This window comes from Lonchura striata, chromosome 24 (assembly GCF_050655825.1).
Source record: "Lonchura striata isolate lonStrDom1 chromosome 24, ASM5065582v1, whole genome shotgun sequence".
In the NCBI taxonomy this organism is placed as follows: domain Eukaryota; kingdom Metazoa; phylum Chordata; class Aves; order Passeriformes; family Estrildidae; genus Lonchura; species Lonchura striata.
In genome coordinates, this window is record NC_140726.1 from 2734292 (window position 1) to 2756915 (window position 22624).

The 22624-nt window shown below is 52.1% G+C and overlaps 1 protein-coding gene across 1 annotated transcript; it reads right to left on the reverse strand.

Annotated features, from left to right (window-relative positions):
• Positions 1-1154: 1154 nt before the first annotated feature.
• Positions 1155-20926, reverse strand: ADAMTS8 (ADAM metallopeptidase with thrombospondin type 1 motif 8). The gene is made up of 9 exons (XM_031506854.3): positions 20299-20926; positions 11403-11642; positions 10569-10701; positions 9553-9720; positions 9053-9351; positions 7381-7564; positions 6921-7093; positions 6098-6273; positions 1155-4670 (listed from the first exon to the last, which is right to left on the reverse strand). Exons 1-9 carry the CDS (start codon positions 20884-20886, stop codon positions 3941-3943), a joined length of 2691 nt encoding a protein of 896 aa, XP_031362714.3. The 5' UTR covers positions 20887-20926; the 3' UTR covers positions 1155-3940.
• Positions 20927-22624: the final 1698 nt, after the last annotated feature.

Sequence of the window (22624 nt, forward strand, 5' to 3'; positions counted from 1 at the left end):
AATGTGGAATGTTGGAATAATAATATTTTGTATATGCATATGTGAAATTTAATATATGTATTGTATATTATATATACAATATTGTATATTGTAATTAGAATTATTAGAATAATGTGGTATAATAGAATGGTTATAATATAAAAATAATACTAACTGTGAATATAATATAATAATTGTAATATAATATAATATAATATAATATAATATAATATAATATAATAATTAATTATAATTACCTTTTATCTATTGTAATAGTTATAAATTTCTATGACAGTATATATGTATATATTATGTATATATTATGTATATATTATGTATATATATGTATATATAATATATATGACATAATGTATAATGTAACATATATGACATACATGTAATAAATATATTATGGAGTAATAGAATTCTATGTAGAATATATAGACAGAATGTATTTATAATATAATAGAATTCTATGTAGACATATAATGTGTATGTATCTGCATAGATATATACATGTTATATATCTATATAAGAATATAAAATATAATCTAAAATAAAAATATATATTAAAGAGAAATAAAACATATAATATTAAATATTATATATTTAATAGATGATGGATATATAGATATATAATACAGTTAGAGTTCTGTAATACTATGTGTATAATAAGTATATTATGCATCTCTAATATATAGAATGTATATATCTATATCATATACACAAGATATTATATGGCTCTGTAATGGTTCATATGATATGGCTCTATATTATCATAGTAATAGACAGTATATCATCTATATTATATAATATATTATATTTTCTATGCTGTATTCTACTATAGTAGAATATATATATAGTAGAATATAGTATACTATCTATATTATGGTATATTATAATATACTGTAATACATTATTTATAATAATATAAGTATATCATGTATACAGATAGATATACTGTATATGTATAGAAAATGGCTTCAGAATTTCTGCAGAATAATTCTGGCTCTGTGGGTTTTGTCTATTCTCTCACGTAATATTTTGGTTCAGCATCTTAAGACTGAATGAACCATTTATTATCAATAAGATACGGAAAAGAGAGATTTAAAATCTCTCTGGGATGGAGATAATAACGGCCCTGAGAAAAGTGCAAATAAAGACAAAATCAAAGAGATAAAAGGCAGGAAGTCCTTTATTGAGGGGTAAAGGCAGAGCCACAAACAGACTGTTTTCAAAATTAAAAACAAATACAAACAATAGGCTAAAAATCAGGAAATTTTATTTCCCCCCTTCTCCTTAAGATGAATTCCAAAGCTGAATTTTGTTTGGGTTTGTTATGCTTACAGAGCTTGGTTGGTACACTGGAGAGGAGGGAAACACCAGTCAGACACCAGAGTGGATAAACAATGAGCAAAGACATCCCTGCTCTGAGCTCCCTGCAGCTTCCAGAGAGGGGATGTGGGAGCAGCATGTTAAAACACAGTCTTTTTAAATCCCTTTTTTCCTTCTTTGTTTTTTTTTTTTCTCCTTTCCAGACAGCTACTGTACAAAACCAAACAGAAATTTGTAATAAATACCTAACACAAGAGGCTCAGTACACTGCTACAATCCTTCACTGAAGGGAAACATATATATATATATATATATACACATATATATATATATATATATATAGCCTAATATATAAAACCTCTTTGACTTAAATCAGCATAAAGGCTACTTGTTTTTACAGAAGCCTGGGGCAGGAATTCCACTTAGCATCACCCACACCTCAACAGAGCATCACTGCCTCTGGATTCCCCCTCCTGGGGGATCCCCACCTTCCTCCTCGCTGGAAAAGCAGCAGGATTTGCCCAAAACAAGGAGTTTTTACATCTGGGAAGCAGCCACAAAGTGATTATAAAAACCTGGAAAAGCCCCTTGGCGTGCACGACTCCTGGTGATAAATACAGACATTTTCCTTGGCACTGTCTCAGGCTGATATTCCTGACCCATCCTAAATGCTGGTGGTGACACTGGAGAGGAAACACATGCTGGCTTTGAGTTTAAAACCCTTGCAGACTCAGAGGGGGGAAAAAGAAAATAACCCTGCAAGGTTACATGACTTTAGCATCCAGCTATTTGTTAGAACTTAAATTCCTGGAGATTAATTAGCAGATGTAGAACATTGCCCAAAGGTAGGTCTGTACCACAGCCCAAACAGCTCTGCATCCAAACTCTGCAGCTGGCCTTCAGGTTTTTTTTTTTCCTTTCCTAAAAATAATAAAGGAACCAAGCACTCAATACCCTCAATCCTGGGCTGTAGCTGCTGTGGTTTTGATAGAAATCATGTATGGGAGATAAACAAGGAATATTTCATGTTTTCAGGTAAATAGTGAGGTTTCTGTCTTCAGTGGAGCAGCTCATCCCACCATCCCATTCCAAACCTGCCCGGGCAGCCAGGAAAGGGTCTCACAGGAGTTTGGCTCGCTCAGGCAAAAGGGACAAGGAAAAGGATTTGCTCCATAAATGTGAATGGGGAATCTGAAACATCAAAAATTCCAGCCCTCCTCCCCTTCCTATGAGAAAAAGGCAGATCCCACTGGAAATTCAACATTTTGCTTCCAAAAACGAAACCAAGGCAGGGTATGAGAGGAGCCTGGAGATGCTGAATTGCTCATCCAGCAATAGGAAAATCTTTCCAAATTCCATCCCTGCTCCCCAGGCACAGGCTGCTGCCAGCACACGGCCAGCGATTGCTTTGGAAAGGCAAAGTTCAGGGTCTGAACAGCCATCTGTGCTGGGGCCAGGCAGCAGCTGGGCTGGGAGAGGGCTGGGGCCACCTCCCACCAGGAAAGAGCAGCTCCAGCCCCACCAGGCTTGGTTTTGGACTGAGAACTGCTCAAGCAAGGCTGGAGCTGGCACCAGATCTGAGCATTCTCAAACATCCCAGGAAAGCAGAGGTGAAGAGCAGCACTGGTCACCTTTGCATGATCTGCAGATGCTGGGCTCATCCCTGCTGCAAGCCAGGCTAGCGAATTGTCTCCAAAATTACAGCAGAGCTGAAAAAATGAGCCCACAGGGGACTGAAAGCCAAGGATGGGAAAGGAAACGCTGGCACACCAGAGTGCCTGCTCCAGAGGGCATCGCAATGGGCATTTCACAGCAGAGCACTGCAGAATTAGGAATTAATTAATCCTCACAGTGGTGCTGTAAGGCAGATCAGGTGTAATTAAGCCTTGGTTTTATAGCTGGGGAAACAGAGGTGTGGGGTAACAGTTGTAGGAATAACCACAGATGCTGGGGGTGTTTGGAGACAGAGGTTTGCTGCCTTGTAGATTATAAATCCAGCAGAAACCACCTCTCACCTGTTCTCCTGCCTGATTCATGCCAGGATCTGGCTCTCAGCTTATTCCTCCTCCCATTCACACAAGCAATTTATCTCCCAAGTGAAATGCACAGCTGATAAAACACTCCACATGCTCAAGGACACCCACACTGCTGCAGGGAGGGGATGGCAACCCATTCCATGCCTTTTGTGAAGAGATCCCAGTTTTATCAGCAAAGACATCCACCCTGGACCTCCTTGACCTGCAGCTGGGATGGCACGATGGCTGGGGTGATGGCAGAACCAGGCTCCACATTTTCTCCCATGCCAAACCCCAGCAAACCCTACAAATCAATCTGCAACCACATTCAACGACAGCTCTTTGGAAACACCCTACAGACACCCTTATTATTCCCTTTAAGTCACAACTTGCCTGCGAGCAGCCAGCCAGAAAGAAAAGGAAGAAAGAAAGGAAAAGAAGTGATTCCTCCCTGTTTTGCTGCCGTTGTTCTCCCCTCTGAGGTAGACATCGATGCGGTGGGGACGAACCACTGGAGCGCGGTCAGGCGAGCGAGCCCACGGCACCCTTGCAGTCCTGCCCCAGTGCGGTGGGAGCCCGTGGCACCCTCGGCTCCGAGGAGCCCAGGTGGCTCAGCAGTGCTGCAGCATGCAGGCCGCGGTGGCCGGCGGCGGCCCCGGTGCGCTGCATTTCTCGGGGGTGGTGATTTTCCCGGCGTAATCGATGCAGGAGGCGTTGCGCGTCCGCACGCCCTCGCCGCACGTTTGGGAGCAGGGCGACCAGGGGCCCAGGCGCCACAGAGGGCAGGGTATGTCTCCACAGGGCTTGATGTCCTCAGGCTTGAGGGATCTGTTGCAGGCGGAGGAGGTTTGACCCTCCACATCCCGGCAATCCACCGTCCGCCGCTGCCAGCCGGAGCCACACGTCTTGGAGCACTCGGACCAGTCACCCAGCACCCACTGGGAGGTCAGCATCGGTCGGATGACGTTGACCGACTTCTCTTTGCCCTTCTGCTTGCTGAAAGGGACGTCCTTGGGGATGAAGAAGGTGTACTTGACTTTTGGTGGGAAGACCTCGCTGGCAATTGTCAGTAGCTGGACGGTCAGGGGCTCTGGGAGCTGTCGGAAGCTCTGCAGCCTCTCCAGAGTGGTCATGGAGCCGCTGTACTTCAGGATGGTGCCCTTAATGAGGATGTCCTGCTCCATGGCTGAGATGGCAAAGTCTCCGTTCAGCAGGTACTTGCCCTCAAGGGTCTTCAGGGCCAGGTAATTCCCGTCGTGCCGGACCCCTCGGTGGCTGCGCTGTTTGATGTCGATGTTGGTGGCTCCGGCGGGGATGGTGACAATGTCATTGTAGCCGTATCTGCACGGGGCAAAGGGACGCGGTTATTTATCAAACCTTGCTAAGAGCACGTTCCTGGAAGGAACAGCACTCGGGATCCTAGCTTTGAAGCCATCCCTCTGTAACCCTGAGCACTCAAGAGTCAGAAATATTGCAGATGTTCTAGATGTGAGCTCAGCTGGAAGAGTTCTCTGAATTACGTATGAAAATGAGTGATGCAATCGAATGAGCAGCCCTGTGATCACCAGCCTAGGTGGGAAATTCCCCTTGCTGCCTATATTTGGAAATGGTGAAGTGTTTGGGATTGAAAGCGTGTCACTGGTTATGCTGAAGGGTGACATCACCTATTGACAAAGATAATATAGAGATAATATAGATGTAGGTACAGATACAGAAATAGATGTAGAACAACAGAATAGGAGGGAGTCTCTGCACTCTCAGCTCACTTTTTTGAAGGGTTTTTCAGCCAGCACTACAATGCAGAAGTAATCCCATTGGAGGACACAGAGGACATTCCCATGCCAGGGAAACGTTTTCCTGCAGAGCCAGCCAAAGCCCATCCCTGGAGCACCATGGCTCCTGGGACAGCACGTGGAAGGCTTCACTTGAGCCCTCAGCACTGTGACTCACACTCTGGGGCCAGCACAGGATCATTTTCCATGGATCCCCATGGTGGATGCTGCGGTCAGTAATTAGGTTCAGAGTATTTTGGAAAAAAGCCTTTGAGTCAAACTCTGCTCTCCGTCACCCTGGCCTCCCTCACCCTGATCTTAATGGGATCTCTTCTTGGCTGTAGCTCCTGTGCTAATCTCCATTTAGTCAACCACAAACAACTCATAGGAGAGTGGAAGCCCCGTTTCAGCTGTTCCCTGGAAGGAAACAATTTAGGAAATCTAATTTGACTGCGTGAGTCACCTCGCTGCATGGAACTGGACGGTTGGGCTTCTCTTATGGTTTTCCAACAAAAGCCTTAAAATCTGCTCTTTGGCAAAGCCACGGAGATGTTGGGTGAGGGAAGTGACTGCCCCAGTGCCCTTGTCCCAGGACTCAAATTCACCCCCAAGCCCAGGGAAAAGATTTTGAACATTTATATCACAATCAGCCCTTGAATATGTGTCCAACTCACTGCACTGGTGTGAAATGTGTTTTGTAAACTCGTTGAGGCAGCAGATTTATTTGCAGAGGTGTACTGAGCCCATCACATTAGTTATTATTATTGCAAATAAGCTCGACTTGGCTTGTATAATTCTGCCCCAAAATAAACTGAGCTTAAGTCCCGAGTCTGGGGAGGAGCCCAGGCTCTTGCAATGCCAGCCAGCTGAGGATGCTGCTTGGATCCCAAAATATTCCTAGCCTTCAGCTTTAGTGATAGAAGAGGGGGAAAGAGAGAGGATGCTGGTGTTTCTCCCACAGCCCGTCCCTGCAGAACCTTCTCCCCGGCGCCTCACTTGGATCTGTTGAGTGAGCCGGATATTTTCCTGCAAGTGGAGCCATTGCCACCGCACACCCCGCACTTGTCCAGCTTCTTGGAGGAGCCAATGACATGATCACAGCCGGCCTTGATGCACTGCCCGTGGACGCAGATGGAGAGGGTCTCTGGGCCACACAGCGTCCCATCGATCACCTGGGAAAGGGGAGGCACAGCAGCAACAGGGCATGAGTTCTGACATGGGGTAAACAGGAGTGATTCCCATCTCCGGGAATCTTTGGAGATTCCTATCTCCAGGAATCTTACATTGGTGATTCTCATCTCCAGGAATCTTTGGTGATTCCCACATCAAGGAGTCCTACTTTGGTAATTCCCATCACCAGGAATCTTATTTTGCTGATTTCCATCACCAGGAATCTATTTTTGGAGCTTCCCATCTCCAGGAATCTATCTTTGGAGATTCCCATCACCAGGAATCTTATTTTGCTGATTCCTATCACCGGGAATCTATCTTTGGAGATTCCCATCACCAGGAGTCTATTTTTGGAGATTCCCATCACCAGGAATCTTACTTTGATGATTCCCATCACCAGGAATCTATTTTTGGAGATTCCCATCACCAGGAATCTTACTTTGATGATTCCCATCACCAGGAATCTATTTTTGGAGATTCCCATCACCAGGAATCTATCTTTGGAGAGTCTCATCTCCAGGAATCTATCTTTGGAGATTCCCATCACCAGGAATCTTACTTTGCTGATTTCCATCACCAGGAATCTATTTTTGGAGATTCCCATCACCAGGAATCTATCTTTGGAGAGTCTCATCTCCAGGAATCTTACTTTGGCCTCGAAGACTTTGAACTCGCTCCTCCCTCGGGCTCGGCAGAAGAGTTTGCATCTGTCCCGGGGAGACACTCCAGCATATTTAGGGACCCACTCCAAGTGATTCCCTTCCAGGTCAGTGAAGTTGTAGCTGTTGTACTTTTCACACTGCTGCTCCCGAAAGCTTTTCCCTGAAAGGAGAGGTGAAACATGGCCCAAAATCCATGGGAAGCTGGCAGGAGCTGCTGTCCTTGGCCATACAGAGATGTGGGAGTGAGCTAAGGATAGCGAGAGCGCAGGGTGAGTGTGCAAGCAGAGGAGGAACGTCAAGAAGGAGGGATTCCATACTCCTTCCCAGCAGGAAGCTGCTGCTCCCCCCAGGTGTGACTATCCAAGGGAGAGCAGAGCAATCCCGGCAGCGCGTTCTGCAGCAGCGGGCGCGGGAGCGGCGCGGGCATTTGGGAGTTGCCATCCTCACCATCCGGCGGGCACTCCTCGGTGTGGCAGGACTGGTACTTGGTTCTCTGGCCCTCGCAGTAGCTGCCGCCGTGCCGGGGCTTGGGGCTGTCGCAGTGGCGGTGCGAGAACTGGATTCCTCCCCCGCAGCTCCGCGAGCAGGAGCCCCACGCGCTCCACGGGCCCCAGCCGCCGTCCTGCGCTGGCTGCAAGAGGCCAGGAGAAGCTGCTGAGCCATCTCCGAGCCTGCCCATCCCCAGCTGCTCCCTCCCAGGGCGAGCTCAGGGCTGGAGCAAGGCTAAAACCTCCCCCAGCCCTGATCCAGAAAAGCGCTTCGGCACACGCTTCGCGCAAAGTTAACTGCCACCGGTCTGTCCACGTGCTTCAAGTCAAGCTGGGCTTTGAGTACTTTGCTGACTGACTCTGAAACTGCTGCTAATTTCCCCAGCAGGGCAAAAAGTCATGATTTAATTGCAGATCTGCATTGCTTGTTTTGGTTCAGACCAGCCCATGGGTAGCTCGGTAGCAGACTTTTGTCTATGAGCTGGACTTGCCAGTAATAAACACTAATGAAGGAGAGACATCCAGAAATAAATCAGCCCAATCCAAAGCCAGTCAAGGAGATGGCAGGGGTGGGGTCAGAGATTTGGGAATCCCAAAGGGTCAAGCCCCAGCCCAGCTGTATGGGGTTTGTGGGGGGGGCTACAGGGGTGGCTTCTGTGAGGAGCTGCCAGAAACTCCCCCTGTGTCCAGCAGAGCCAACACCAGCTCCAGGATGGCCCAGGCTGAGCCCAGCAGAGGTGGTGTTGTCCTTGGTGATAATATATTTAGGAAGAAGAAAAAAAATTATTATGCAGATGTAATTAGGCAGGGAGGAGTGAGAATGTAAGAGGAACAGCTCTGCAGATACTCAGGGCAGTGCAGGAGGAAAGGCAAGGATTCCTCCAGGTACCAGAGCTGAGATTCCCCCAAAATTCTGTGAGGAAGACCACAGTGAGGCAGCTTTGCCCCTGCAGCCCATGGAGAGCATGGGGGTGCAGAAATCCACCTGCAGCCCATGGAGGAACCCAGGCCAGAGCAGGGATGCCTGAAAGAGGCTGCGACCCTGTGGGAAACCTGAGCTGGTGCAGGATCCTGGCAGGACCTGTATAGAGAGGAACCCATGCTGGAAGGACCTGGGAGCCTGTGGAAGACCCAACAGTGGAGCAGCCTGTCCTGGAAGGACTGACCCCGAGGAAGAGTGACCCGTGTTGCAGCAGTTTGTGGAGAATGGGAAGGACTCATGGAGAAATTTGTGGAGAATTGTCTCCCATGGGAGGAGCCCCATGCTGGAGAAGGGGAAGGACTCTGACTCCTCTCCCTGAGCAGCAGCAAGAACAACCTGTGATGAACTGACCAGAACCCCCATTCCTTGTCTCCCTGCACCACTGGAGAGAGAAGGGAGAACTGGGAAGGAGGGAGGTATGGGGGGAAGGTGTTTTTAAGGTCTTATTTTACTTCTTGTTATTCTGATTCATTTACTAGCCAATACAATTAACATCTCTAATCGGCCTGTTTTGCCCGTAGTGGTGATTGGTGAGTAATTTCTCAGTCTTTATCTCAACTCATGAACCTTCCCTGTCCAGCTGTGGAGGGGAGTGAGAGGGAGGCTTTGGTGGGTGCCTGGAGGGCACCATTCCCCAGTGCCCCCTTACCTGGGGTCTCAGGGCATCCTGCTGCACACAGCGCCCGTCCCAGCACAGCCCCTCGGCTTTGCAAGGGGTTCCATCGGCCCACGGCAAGCTGCCGTTCTTGGTGTGGCAGAGGGGCTCCCCACTGCCCGTCCTGCACCACAGCTGGGCACAAATGTCCTCCTCCGTGGTGTTGGGGCAGTGCTGGAAGTCCTTGCCAAAGATCTGCTGGCATTGCTGGTCCAGGCTGTACAGGGCCCTCTGGCCGGGCAGCTCGGCAGGCAGGGACACGGGCTCGGCCGGGGCATCCAGCAGGCAGTCACCTGGGCAAGGCTCTAGAGTTAGGCTGGAGATGGAGCTCTCAGGGCTTGGTGCCACTGATTGCACCAAGCAGGGCACCCCACACCTCCATCCATGGTCTGGTTTGACTCCCCCTTGACCCCACACCCCCTCCAGGCACGGCAAAGAGCCCGAGCTGAGGAAAAGGCTGTTTTGAGTGATGATGTAGCTGACTGGAGCCTTACCATGCCCTCCATCCAGGAACTCGGTGAGGTACATGGCGCTGCAGGGAGACCAGGGCTGGGTCTTGTTCAAGTGGATGAAGAGCGGGGCCATCACGTGGTGCTCGCCAAGGGGCCCGAAGAGCCGCTCGCAGTTCCTGGAGTCGTCGTGGGGCATGCTGAGCACGTGGCCTGGGGAGCAGAGGACATGGCACAGCTGAGTTCCCCAGCCCAGCCCCTGCTCCTCAGCAGGTGTGTGGGACCATCTGTAAGATACCACCCAGCTCCTGTGTCTGCCAAAGCTCTTTGCTTCCATAAATCAGAAGGCACAAAAACCTGCTTGGTCTGTCTCAGTGGTACAGCCTGCTGCGTGCAGGGCAAAGCAGCCCAAATTTTTAGAAACTTAAAATGGTTTGGGGTGGGAGGGAATTAAGGCTCATCTCATTCCATCCACTGTCATGAAGGATGACAGAGAACACCTTCCACTAGACCAAGTTGCTCCATGCCCTGTCCAACCTGACCTTGAACTTTCCCAGGGATGGGGCAGCCACAGCTTCTCGGCAAAAATCAGTCAGTGCAGGAATGGCAAAGCAAGGCAGAGATGTGCTTGATCCCATGCCTGAGCTCATCACAACAGGTAAATCACAGAATTGCTAGGGTTGGAAAAGGATCCTCAAGTCCAACCTGTGACTGACCCCCACCTTGTCACCCAGCCCAGAGCACTGAGTGCCACGTCCAGGCATTTCTTGAACAACTCCAGGGATGGGGACTCCACCACCTCCCTGGGCAGCCCCTGCCAATGCTAGACAACCCTTCCAGTGAAGAAATGCTTTCTGACCTGCTGCAAATGCACCAATTTACACCAATTTGGGCACTTGGTGTTTCTGCTGGTGCAAACCAGCTTTTGTCAGTACCAGAGGCTCCCCAAGGCTCAGTGGCCGATCCCCAGCCAGGAGATGCTGGCGCTGGGCTGTGTCACGACCCCTCCCAGCAGCAGAACTGGAAGAAGCAGACTTCCCCTGGGTAGGGACCCGTGTTACCCAGTTCATGAGCCAGGGTGTAGGCTGCCTGCAGGCCCTCGTCCTCGATCACGGAGCAGCTCTTGTTGCGGTCGCACATGGTGCCGATATCCGCCACTCCCAGCGTGTCACAGCTCTGGTGGCCGCAGAAATCCTGTTTGTGCCACGCAGGGGGAGAGGTCAGCAGGGGGAGGGAGCCCCATGTTCAGCCCTAACATCTCTGTGAGCAACCCACTGCTGGGCTGTGGTACAACGCGATGTCCGTGTGTCTGAGACCTAACACAGGACAGACCTCGGCTGCTCATCAGCCAAACTGCCTGTTTTATTGTTCAGGGCTTGCTTTTCTAGGCAATTCAAAGCTCCCAGCTCTGAACAGCCATTGGTCTAATCTCTACACCCCCCAGACGCTGAACCACTCAAATGCTTGTATTTTAGCAGAGCTGTTCTTGGTTGAGACCTCTGTCAGCCAGCCCAGAGGCTGGTTTATGGAACTGGGCTGGGTTTCTTATCCACAGCCAAATTAATGTTCAGTACAAGTCAGCTTGTACTGCAACAGGTCTGCGCCCCAAATGAAACCACTAACCCTAACCCTAACCCTAACCTTAACCCTAACCCTAACCAGAGGCTGGTTTATGGAACTGGGCTGGGTTTCTTATCCACAGCCAAATTAATGTTCAGTACAAGTCAGCTTCTACTGCAACAGGTCTGCGCCCCAAATGAAACCACCCCCCAAACTGCTCTGCTCCATTCTTTGCACAGTGGGGCATCGCCCTCCACGATCAATCCCCTTCTCCCCGCCCATGGATGCCTTGAGCCCTTTCCCTTCTGCACCAGGGCGTTCCCTGGGGTGCTGACCTGTCTGGTGAGGAGGATGGCAGTGTCGTAGTGCTCCGGGTGCCGGTCGCTGGGGGGGTTGAACCTTTGCTGCCAGCTGCAGAAGTTGCGCAGGGTGAGCCCGCCGTTGTCGGACACCTCGGGCCCCGCCGCTGCCTCCTCCACCACCAGCACCTTCACCACCACCAGGCTGATGGAGTTCCTCAGGCTGGGATGCTTGTAGATGCGGGCTGCCATGGACATCAGGGTCAGGACGTGGTTCTGTGGAAGAGATGGGCAGGCAGAGCCCGGGTAAAAACTCTGCTACCGGGAAATTGTTTTTGTTTGAAAAGAATCAGCCTCAGTTATGAAGCCCATCACATCCAGACCGTGGGCTGATGGACTCAGTGCTGCTCTTCCTGTATGTGATGCTTTACACCTCGTGCTGGTGGACAAGCCCTGCATCCCCTCCTCCAAACACGGTGTCTACTCTCCCATGAACCCTTTGCACCTAGAAATCCCTCTGGAAGAAATTCCTTGGGGAAAACCTCAGCATTCTGGAGAGTTCTCTGCATATTCCCAAAGCATTAACCATGCCCTCACTGCCTCAGGGCAGGAACCAACTCACACACACCTTGCTGGAGTAAAACTTCTGCCTGTGCAGGTCACAGGGCTTGAACCCAGCGTCTTTGGTCACAAACTGGGACTAAAACATTCTGACAGCCAAGACTTTGCCCAGCAGCATCCCCTGCTTGGTGATGACCAGGGATTACTTGATATGTCACAGAATCACAGGAACACAGAATCACAGAATCACAGAATAATGAGGTTGGAAGAGACCTCTGAGATCATCAAGTCCAACCTGTGCCCTAACACCACAACCAGACTATAGCACCAAGTGCCAAGTCCAGTCTTTTTTTAAACATATCCAGAGATGGTGATTCCACCCCCTCCCTAGGAAGACAATTCCAGTATTTTATTGTTCTTGCAGTGAATTTTTTTTCCTAATATCCAACCTAAACCTTCCCTGATGTAGCTTGAGACTTTGTCTTCTTGTCCAGCGTCTTTGGTGACAAACTGGGGCTAAAACGCTTTGACAGCCAAGACTTTGCCCAGCAGCATCCCCTGCTTGGTGATGACCAGGGATTACTTAATATGTCAAAAGCGCCAGCGATGTTTAGGCTGATGTAAACATCTTATCAGAGCATCAGAATTCCTCCTCTGCTTGGCATCGCTCACGGCCCCGAGTCAGGAGTAAAAAATGCAGCTATTACACAATATGGTATTGGGAAAGAGAAAGTGCCTTCTCTCCTCCCCAGACAAATTACACCCTGCGGTCTCAATTCAGAGCCTAATTAAAGTGGAAGGACTCGATGGGAGCCCTCTCTGATAGCCAAGTTTCACCCAAAATACATTTCCTCAGCAAAGCTGACTCTGTGTGCTCATCCCTCATGGCACGGCCAGGACAATGCCATTTTCTGAGACACAAAATGCTGTTTCCTTAGCAAATAAGGGAGATGTAGAGTGAGATACAGAATATTTGCTGCACCAAAAGCCACTTGTCCAGGGCACTTGTGGCTATTTTAAATTATTCTGCCACATTTTATCCTGCCCCTGGCAGCTCCACGTAAACAGATGTTTTGTTTCAACAAGACATATCCCAAATCCTTCCCAGCTCATTATCCAAGGGCAGGCCCCAGCAAGGCTGCTGGGAGCAGGGAATAGACTGGTTTATTTAGACTGGCCAGATCTCCACACCGTGACTCACATCCACCCGGAGCACGCAGCTCATGTCACCGAGAAGTCACCGCAGAGGCAAGAAACGGAGGCGAGATCCCCACAAATGCTCCATGAAACCTGGGGGAATTGTTCACCCTGTGGGGAAAGTCCATTGGGAACCTTGCTAAAAATATCACAAAGCTTTCTGAAAATTATGCCCTTGAAGATCTAGAAGGATGCTCTGCGCTGGAGCTGCTCATTCTGGGATCATCCCTCATTTCCAAGGGAATAAATCTGCCTCCTTTTCTAACCCATTAGAGGTTTCTGTCCATAGCAGTAGGTTTGACCTGGGAGATCTCAGTTCATACCACAAATCCCCCAGGACACCAGCCCTCACATCCTCAGGGGTACATCCAGCCAAAAAGCTCTTTCAGCAGTAGGAACAGAGGGACTTGGAAAACATCTGTCCACCTTTCCTGGGTCTGGAAAGGGAAGATGGAAAGCAAACCGAACAAACAGCTATTTAGTGAAGATGAAAAGGTCAAATCCACTTGTTCCGCCATCTGGTGTCTATTTATACCCATCCCTGGCCCATGCAGGAATGGGTTGGGTTTCAGATGGACCCTGACTGCTCTGGGGAGAGCAGCAATCCACCTGCACTGCCTTGGCTTAGCCAAGGGCTTGAAGCCATGGCCAAAAGCAAATTAGGGATTCTCAGGGCTCAGGAGAGGCCAGCTGAGCTCTTCTGGCCAACAACTGGCTGGGGAAGGGCTGAATCCTGCTGGTCTCATCTTCCCTCTGCCTCTGCAAACCGGCTCTGCCTTGACCATCCAGCAGGAGGGAACGCTGCCTTCTGCAGGGTTTCCTTCCCAGCACCGAGGCCGAGGATGTGGGGATTGGGATCAGGTGCAGGGCAGGGTTTTGGGTCGGGTTTGAGGAGCCCAGGGCTGCTAACACACTGGTTTCTGCCTTCTTGCCAGGCACTGCAGCCCTGCAGGCACAGGGAGCTTCCAACCAGCATCCTGGGAGATCTGGCAGGATGTTTGGTAAACACAGATGGAAAATCAGCCTCTTACTGCTCTGGGGGGAGAGGACACCAGTGTGAACCAGAGAGGGTCGTGGAATATCCCTCTGCTGCCCCATGCAATGCATTTATGTCAACCTTTTCTACCCCTTTTCTCCCCAGCTGCAATCCTGGGCTCCCTCTGCTCTCAATATCCAATTCCACCCACTTCCCCCTAAAAATGAGGAGGGATGACTTATGTCTGGCACACAGCAGCTCCGAGATCCCTCCTGTCACAGCACCACAGTGTCTGGGAGAGCCCTGCCCTGAGCCAGGCACTGACAGGAGCCCTCCAGCAGCAAACAGCACAGGCAGAGGGGCAGCAAAAACAGACACAAAGCAGAGCAAGGGGAACTGCAGAGGTTGTCTTCACCCTCTTTGAAGGACTGAGTTTTCTGATACAGGCTCTTGCAAAGTCTCTGCTTACATTCTCTTTCCTGGGAACCACTCAGAAGCTGAAGCCTGGCATTTATTTTTAATTATTATTATGTTGATGGGTGAAGCTGCTCTTAACACAGACACTATTATTGTGGTATGCACAGAAAGATTTAATGCTGCTGGACCCACCCAGGACAGAGGGACAGCAGGGAGCACCCACAGGGCATCCCAGCACAACCTGCCTCCCCCAATTTGCTCCCCAGTGTGTGGGCAGGATGCTCAGCCCAACCTGGGGCTGCAGGTTTGCTTGTTGGTTGGATTTGGTTGGGATTTTTTTCCCTGCTTTCTCCTTCAACACCAGCATTTCTGCAGAGGGGGAAAAGAAGAAAGAAATGCTGCGATTCTGGAGCACAGGCAGATGGAAGGGAGCAACCCCAGGGTTAGAGGTAAAGGCTGCCCAGCTTTTATACATCTTCTGGTAAAATCATCTCAGGGCTCCACCTGCGAGCTCCCTGCCTGGTGTGGGTGCCCAGGGGCTGCTGCCTGCCCTGCCAGCCTCCCGTGGCTCCAAGGCCAGCCCAAGAACCAAAATGTGGGAGGCAGCCAAGGGAAATGGGGGGCAAGCCAGGGGTGAGGGGCACACCTTGCCAGCCTGCTGGTCTGCCTCGCTGCCCTCCTGCCTGCCAGGCTCTCTGCCCATCCCTCTTCTGTTTGCCACATGAGTTTTGCCTCCCTTCTCTTCCCCTCTTTGCTGGATATTTGGGGCTGAACCGCAAAAGCAGCAATTACCCCTATTCAGGGCAGGGGAAACTGAGGCACATCCAGACTGCCCCCACCTCCAGAGAGGCAGAGAGGGAGCAAAACCCATCCTGAGAGCATCCCATGTTGGAATCTGAGGTATTGATGATCCCGAGATTGTAGAAAGTCTCTGTCTGTCAGCCCCCTGCCAAAGCAGAAGCCATAATTGGTCTGTGCTGGTTTCCAGGTTGTTTATTCTGTTGATCTCTCACATGTTCTGCTGCCCTGCCCAGCTCTGTCCTGCAGGGCAGCGTGTGGGGCTCTGCCCTCAGTGGGATGTGACAAACATTAAATACCAGAAACTCCCTGGGCTGGATTGACAAGAACGTGCCAATATCTGTCACCTACGTTGGACAGTGTGTCCCCAGCCTGAACCCACAGAAAAATGCCAACACCACAGTGAGACATGGAGGGCATGAAGAAGGAGAAAAAGGACAAGGCACACCCAATTTCCTCCATCTTGTCCCCTTTGGACCCCTCATCTAGAATCCTAAAATTTTACTTTTGCACCCGTGCCACACTTAATTATTACTCATATCAAACACTCAGAGCTGGTAATTGATCCTGTAAGATTGAAAACTCTTTTCCATGGCCAGAGATCACAGCCAGTGTCTCTGGGGGCTCTGTCCAGGGGGGTTCCTGACCCCTGCCAGGGTCCCAGGGCAGCCAGAGGGAAGCCCTGGATTCCCACAATCCCAGAGCAGGAGTGCTACACTTTGGGAGCCAGCATGGAGTTGCTTCAGTGGGAGCCAGCACATTTCATTCCAAAACCTGAAATGCAGCAGCTGTTGAATATCCTGGTGTGAGGCGAGTGCCCCAGGCAGAGGAACATTTGGGGAGGCTGCCTGGTCCTCCAGCCCTGCCCCAAAGAGGATGCAGGCTCAGGGTTACCCTCAAAGGACAAATCCCAGAAGAAAAGCTGGTGGATGGCAGCATCACGCTGCATTCCCTTTGCAAAGATCTCCTTTAATCCCACTCCAGTTGCCTTTGGGATGGGTTTAGGAGGGGCTGGCTTCTTTTTTCAAGGGATTAAGCGAATTTACCCACTCACACTGCAAAATACCCTAAAGCAAGCCTAAGAGCTGGACACGAGGGGACCTGGGGCTCCAGGGGGGCTTTGGATTTACCTCCAGTGCATGTGGGGGTGGGAGAGCTGGCAGCAGGACCCTGGCAATGCCCCGCGCCCTGCACTCCTGCCTGGTCCTAAAGGGAAGGGTTTGTAACAGCACTCCTAAAACCTCATCAATCTGCCTGGAAAAAACACAGAAGTCAGCAAGGAATCCCAGCTTTTCCAGACTGATCTGATTCTGCTGTGGTCCTCAGTGGTTACCAGCCCCGGGAGGCAGGAAGGGCAGATTCCTCCCTCCCAGGAGGAGGAGGGGAAGGGGATCACAGCCATTGTGCTTGCGGAGGAAAGCTTGGAAATGTCTCTCATCTGCACCCAAGAGACTGGAGAAATCCCACCGCAGGAATCCCGTTTGGCTGCCAACTGGCTGGGGATGCTGCAGCTGGGTTTGGGAGCTGCCTGGTGCTTTAGGTGTCCTGGCAAACGTTCCCCAGGCGTGCAGAGCATCTCACAAGTGCAGCCCAGCTGCAGGTGCTCAGCCCTCCTGCACACGGGCAGGATTGGCCCCGTCCCCTGCCTCAGTTTCCCCTGCTCAAAACCCCACTTCACTCTGGGAGCGATGCTCACAGACTCTTTGTTTGCAAGTACTGCAAGAAAAATCCAAAAGCTCCCGTGTCCAGCCTGGAGCCCTGCTCCCATCCCTACATCACAGGGCTCCTCCCGGCCCCTGCAGGCTGAACCTGCCACAAATCCCCCAGGATTTACTGCCCAGCACTGTCCTGCCCCGCCAGCTACCCCATCCCCTGCAATCACCAAGCCCAAACAATGATTAAACCCCCACATTTCAGGTTTAGTTCTGCTCTCACTTCACCATTCCCTTCTGGCTTACACAAAAGTATTGATGAAGGTAGAATAAGCTCTTGTTGTCTAAATTAGGTTAACAGCTGAGTTATAAGGCTCAAATTGAAGGGAAATAAATCATGAACAGCATTTTCTCACCACAAGCATGGCATTGATTATAACTCTCAACGCTTGAGTGCATCTTGGGGTGACTCTTCTGCTTGAGCTGTTACAACTTATGCAAGAAAATAACTGGGAATACAAACAATGCTGGTGACCTTTAATAAATATTTGGTAATTAAAGTGTGGTTACGGGAAGAAAAGTCATATAAATACGGTTTGTTCTGACTCAACATTTCTACTCCTTGGGCATCTCTCCTAGAGCTCACCAGCACTTGCCACTGCTTTTTTCACCCCACAAGAAAGGTATTTAGGGAGAAGCAAGATTGCTGTGCTGCTCCCTGCATTCTTGTTCCAGAGAACAAAAGACACAGAAACACAGCAGGTGGTTTGTTTTTTTTTTGTTTGTTTGTTGTTTCTTTAGCTGCTATACCAGAGCTAGTGGAAGTTTTCTCCCAAATATTTTAATGTGCTATTACTCTATTCATCCAAAACAAGATCTTTGAAGGTTTCCTTCCCCTCCCTGAGAGCTGATGTTGCTCTAGGGGCTGAGGAAATGATGGTAAAATGGGAGCCAAGCAGGCAGCATCACCCAGCCCAGGGCTGGGGCAGCCAAACCAGGGCAGGGTGCTCGAGTTCCAGCCCCTTGGTCATGTGTAGGTGCCATTTCCTCTGCTGCTGCCTTCACAGATTTACCCAGATCTTCTGCTTTTTCCCCAGCTCAAGCTGGGCATCATCAGGATTTCCCCCAGCCCAGATATATCATCTTATTTCCAGCAATGTAGACACCCCTGGGTGTTGCTTTCAAACCACCAGGTGCCCAGCTGGGTGCAGAAGGTTCACTCTATAATTTTTCCTGCCCTCTTGGTGAATCGGAGACCAACTCCACACTGTAGGGAGAGTAATTCCCACCACCATTTATATGTCTGTTGCTTAAAAATTCAGCTTACTCCACTTCAAACTCTTTTCTGAGCGCTGTGAGCGCTCAGGGTACCTCCAAGTGCATCACCCCTCACCCACTGACCCTCTGCTACCTGTTCCTGCCAGCCTGGCTGGGTGGCAAAACCAAGCAGGGGGCAAAACCAGAGTGATGCTGAGCAGCTGAAATCCTCTGAAGCTCCAAGGTTTAGCATTTGCCAAGGTCCAGCCTGGCCCGAGCAGGGCTGGAATTAAAACACGGCTTTGTGGGAGCAGAGAAGCCCCTGGGGGAAGGATAAAGTCGGTAGAAGTGAAGCCAAATCAAAGTGCAGCCCCTGGTTTCAGCTTCCCAACTGCTCCCTGCTGAGCTCCAGCTTCAAGGACTCTTCTCCCAGCCCAAACAACCTGAGAAGGAGCAACTTCAATGCAATTATCCCTTGCAAAGACCTCAGAGCATTTCCAACGGTGCAAACCTGAATTTGGAGCTGAATTTGGATCACCCATGCCTGCAGGGTCGGGGTGGGGAGGTGGCTTTGCCAGAGGCACGAGAAATGACCTGGTGCTGATGAATGAGTCTCATGGGCAGCCCTGGAGATGGGTGTGGGGGGCTGAGGCACCCCGGTCTCTGCTCCTGGGGTCTCCCCAAAAGCCCGGTCGGGGCAGGGTCTCCGCAGAGTGTTTGAGGAGGGTGAGAATTCCTGGAGTTGGAGGCTGCGGGAAAGGGCTGCTCGTCCATCGCTCAGCTGCTAACAGGTGCCTCAGGAGCGGCACTGCGCATTACTCAGCCCCAGCTTTATTTACTGTCTGGCCGCGGCTCCCACTCGGAAGGGAGTTAAGCCCATTGCTTTGCAGCGCGGCTCTTTCCTCGTAGCAGGAGGGGCATTAACCCGCCCTGTGCCCTGCTTTGGGGACACCGGGCTGAAGGGACATCACAGTGCCCGGTGCGTGCAGACAGGCTCGCTGGGAGGGATGCTGCGTCTGGGAAAGGCTCCCCGAACACCGAGTGAACCGCACAGACCAACAGCGCAGCTTTGCCCCGGGGAATGACCGCCCCACCACGGCGAGCGAAGGCGGCTCCGAGGGTCCCTCGCCCACCGGGGCTGGTGAGGGCGAGGGGGGACCCGGCAGCGCGCAGGACGGGGGGGACGGAGAGGCAATGGGGATGGGGACAGGACGGAGCGGGATGAAGGGATGCATGTGTAGGGAGGACGGAGGGATGAAGGCGATGGAGAGGCAGTAGGAGCGCAGGAGCAGAGATGGGAGGAGGTGGAGAGGCGGCCGGGACGGGGACTGCAAGGGACGGCAGGATGGAGAGACGGGACGGGCACAAGCCGGACAGAGAGATACGGGCAGAGGGGACGGCAGGATGGAGAGAGACAGGACGGGCACAAGCCGGACAGAGAGATACGGGCAGAGGGGACGGCAGGATGGAGAGACGGGACGGGCACAAGCGGGGACAGAGGGATGCAGGCAGAGGGGACGGCAGGATGGAGAGAGCACCAGCACAACGGGGACAGAGCGATGCCGGTAGGGAGGACGGCAGGATGGAGAGACAGGGCGGGCACAAGCGGGGACAGAGGGATGCAGGCAGAGGGGACGGCAGGATGGAGAGACGGGACCTGCACAAGCCGGGACAGAGTGGTGCCGGTAGGGAGGACGGCAGGATGGAGAGACAAGACGGGCACAGGCGGGGACAGAGGGATGCGCGTAGGAGGATGGCAGGATGGAGAGACGGGACCGGCACAAGCGGGGACAGAGGGATGCAGGCAGAGGGGACGGCAGGATGGAGAGACGGGACCGGCACAAGCCGGGACAGAGGGATGCAGGCAGAGGGGACGGCAGGATGGAGAGACGGGACGGGCACAAGCGGGGACAGAGGGATGCAGGCAGAGGGGACAGCAGGATGGAGAGACGGGACCGGCACAAGCCGGGACAGAGGCATGCGGGCGGGGGGACGGCAGGATGGAGCCAGCACCGGCACAAGCCGGCACGGAGTGATGCCGGCAGGGCGGACGGCGGACACCACCAGCCCTTACCTCCACGTCGTCCCCGTAGAAGCGCACCATGGACGCGTCAGCCACCAGCAGCGTCTCCACGTAGCGGACCTGCGAGACGAAGCGCCGCGCCCTGCGCAGCGGCTCGGGGCCGGCGCTGCGGGCGGGGCGCGCCGCCGCCGGGGCCGCTCGGCGCCGCAGCCGGTGCGGCCGGCCCCAGGGCGGCCCGGGCGCGGCGGGGCGCAGCGGCTGCAGCTCGTAGGCCGCCCCGTCCAGCAGGAAGGCGGCTCGGAGGCCGCCGCCGCAGCTGCTGAGCACGGCGGGCGCCTCGGGGCTGCCCTGCACGGCGCCCGCGTAGAAGCAGCCGCGGCGCGGCGGCGGCGGCGGCGGGCGGCGGCCGCCCAGGCGCTGCAGGCGCAGGCGGGGGGCCAGGAACGCGGGCTCGGGGCGGAGGCGCAGGACCACGGCGCGGCCGAAGGCGGCCAGGCGCAGGGCCAGCTGCCCCGGGGGCGCGGGCAGGCGGGCGGGCAGCACGGGCTGCGCGTCCCGCGGCGGCGGCAGCGCCCAGGCGTGGCACAGCAGCAGCAGGTGGAGCGGGGCCCGGCCGGCCAGCAGCGCCCGCCGCCCCATCCCGGCACGGCCCCGCACCCCCCGGGCTCTTCCCCCGCAGCCGCCGCGCCGGCCGCCGAGCCCGCTGTATTTATACTTTCTCCCCCCGGCTTTGACATAAGAGGTTTATTTTTGATCTCTCGCTGTTCTCCCCACTCCCCTCCCCTGCCAGCCGGAGCCTGGGGGAGGAGGAGAAGTGAAAGACAGAGAGAGAGAGAAAAAAAAACCACCAAAAAACAAAAACGCGACCAAAAAATATTAAAAAAAAAAAAGGGGGGAAAAAGAACCACGACCAAAAAAAAAAAAAAAAAAAAAAATCAAAAATATCCCCCAAACTAGGGAAAAAAATAAAAGAAAGAAAAAAAGAAAACGAAGAAGCAGCGAAGGAAAAAAAAAAAAAAAGGGGGAAAAAACCTAAAAAAATCCCCAACCCGCTTTTGGATACGATTTGAGGCCAATCAGGCGGCGGCAGCCCCGCCTGCCTCCGAGTGTCAACTCCAGCCTGTTGCTCTCACAGTATTAACCCCTTCTTCAGCCCCAGCGCTGCCTGCTCGGGTCTGATCCTTCCCCAGCTCTGGGGGTCCTGCCCCGGGAGAGGGGCTGGCACACTTCCCGCTCCAGCACCATGGCAGGGTTTACTCCAGGGGGCTGACTCTCAGCATCCCTTCCCAGCTGGAAAGCACCGGCCCGTGCCAGCTGGAGAGCATCTCATTTCAGAAGGTGCCTCGGGAGGTTCCCATGTCCTTCCCTGAGCCAGGGACAGAGAGGGCTTTGGGCCCCAGGGAAAACTCCAACAGGACACACGTACAAGGAGTTTCCATGCTCTGAACCAACAGCTGGATCCACATGGGGTTTCCTCCAGCTGGAATAAGACAACCCGCTAAATCAGACTTGTGGAAAATACCTATGAGAATAATACAATGCAGCCAGCTCCTCCTGTTGCTCTTTGTTTGTTTCTCTGTGTGTGTGTTGTGTGACTTCATTTACAAACCCTTCATTCACCCCATTTCAGACTGAGTTTGAATTCCCAACTGAATTCCCTTGCAGTGAGGAAAAACCCTGCAGCAATATAAAAGTCTCAGGCTGTAAATCCAGGTAGCTGCTGTGTGCTCAGCGTGGCAAGGAGATGGGCAGAAACATTCTGTCCCTGGCTGGGAACCCGCTCAGAAACAGGGAACAACCGGCTGTCATGGAGGAAAGGAAATCACTACGTATATATTACTCCTTCTTTCCTCTTAAGCCCTCCTTCTCCATTAGTTCATGAAATTCCTGGCCTCTGGAGCGCCCTTTGTGCGGCACTGGAACATCCTGGGACGTCCTTGCAGCAGTTTGGGGGTGGTGGATCCATCCTGGTAAACCTCCTACAGGGCTCAGGGCTTGGGCTGTGCTCCTTTAGCCTTGCTGGGTGTGCCAGTCCAAGGACCAGCTCCTCCAGCTGGGTTTTTCCCCCTCTCAGCCTAATCTGAAAAAGAATTGAAAGAACCAAGCAGCATTTGGCGCCTCAGGATTCCTGGGAAACCAGAGTCTGGCCAGTGCTGAGTAATGAGGAGTGGGGTTAAAGGCTGCTCTCCCTTTACTCCAGGATGTTTTTACATCCCCCTCTCTGTTATTATCTCCTCTTAAAAGCCACATCCCTACCTACAGTGAACCCACAGCTCTGCCTCCAAACAGCAGCTGCCCTGGGGTCACTCCTTTTTAAAGTGTGGGGTTTGTGACCGTAGCAGAGGGGGAAATAATAATTAAAAACAATTTTGGATGC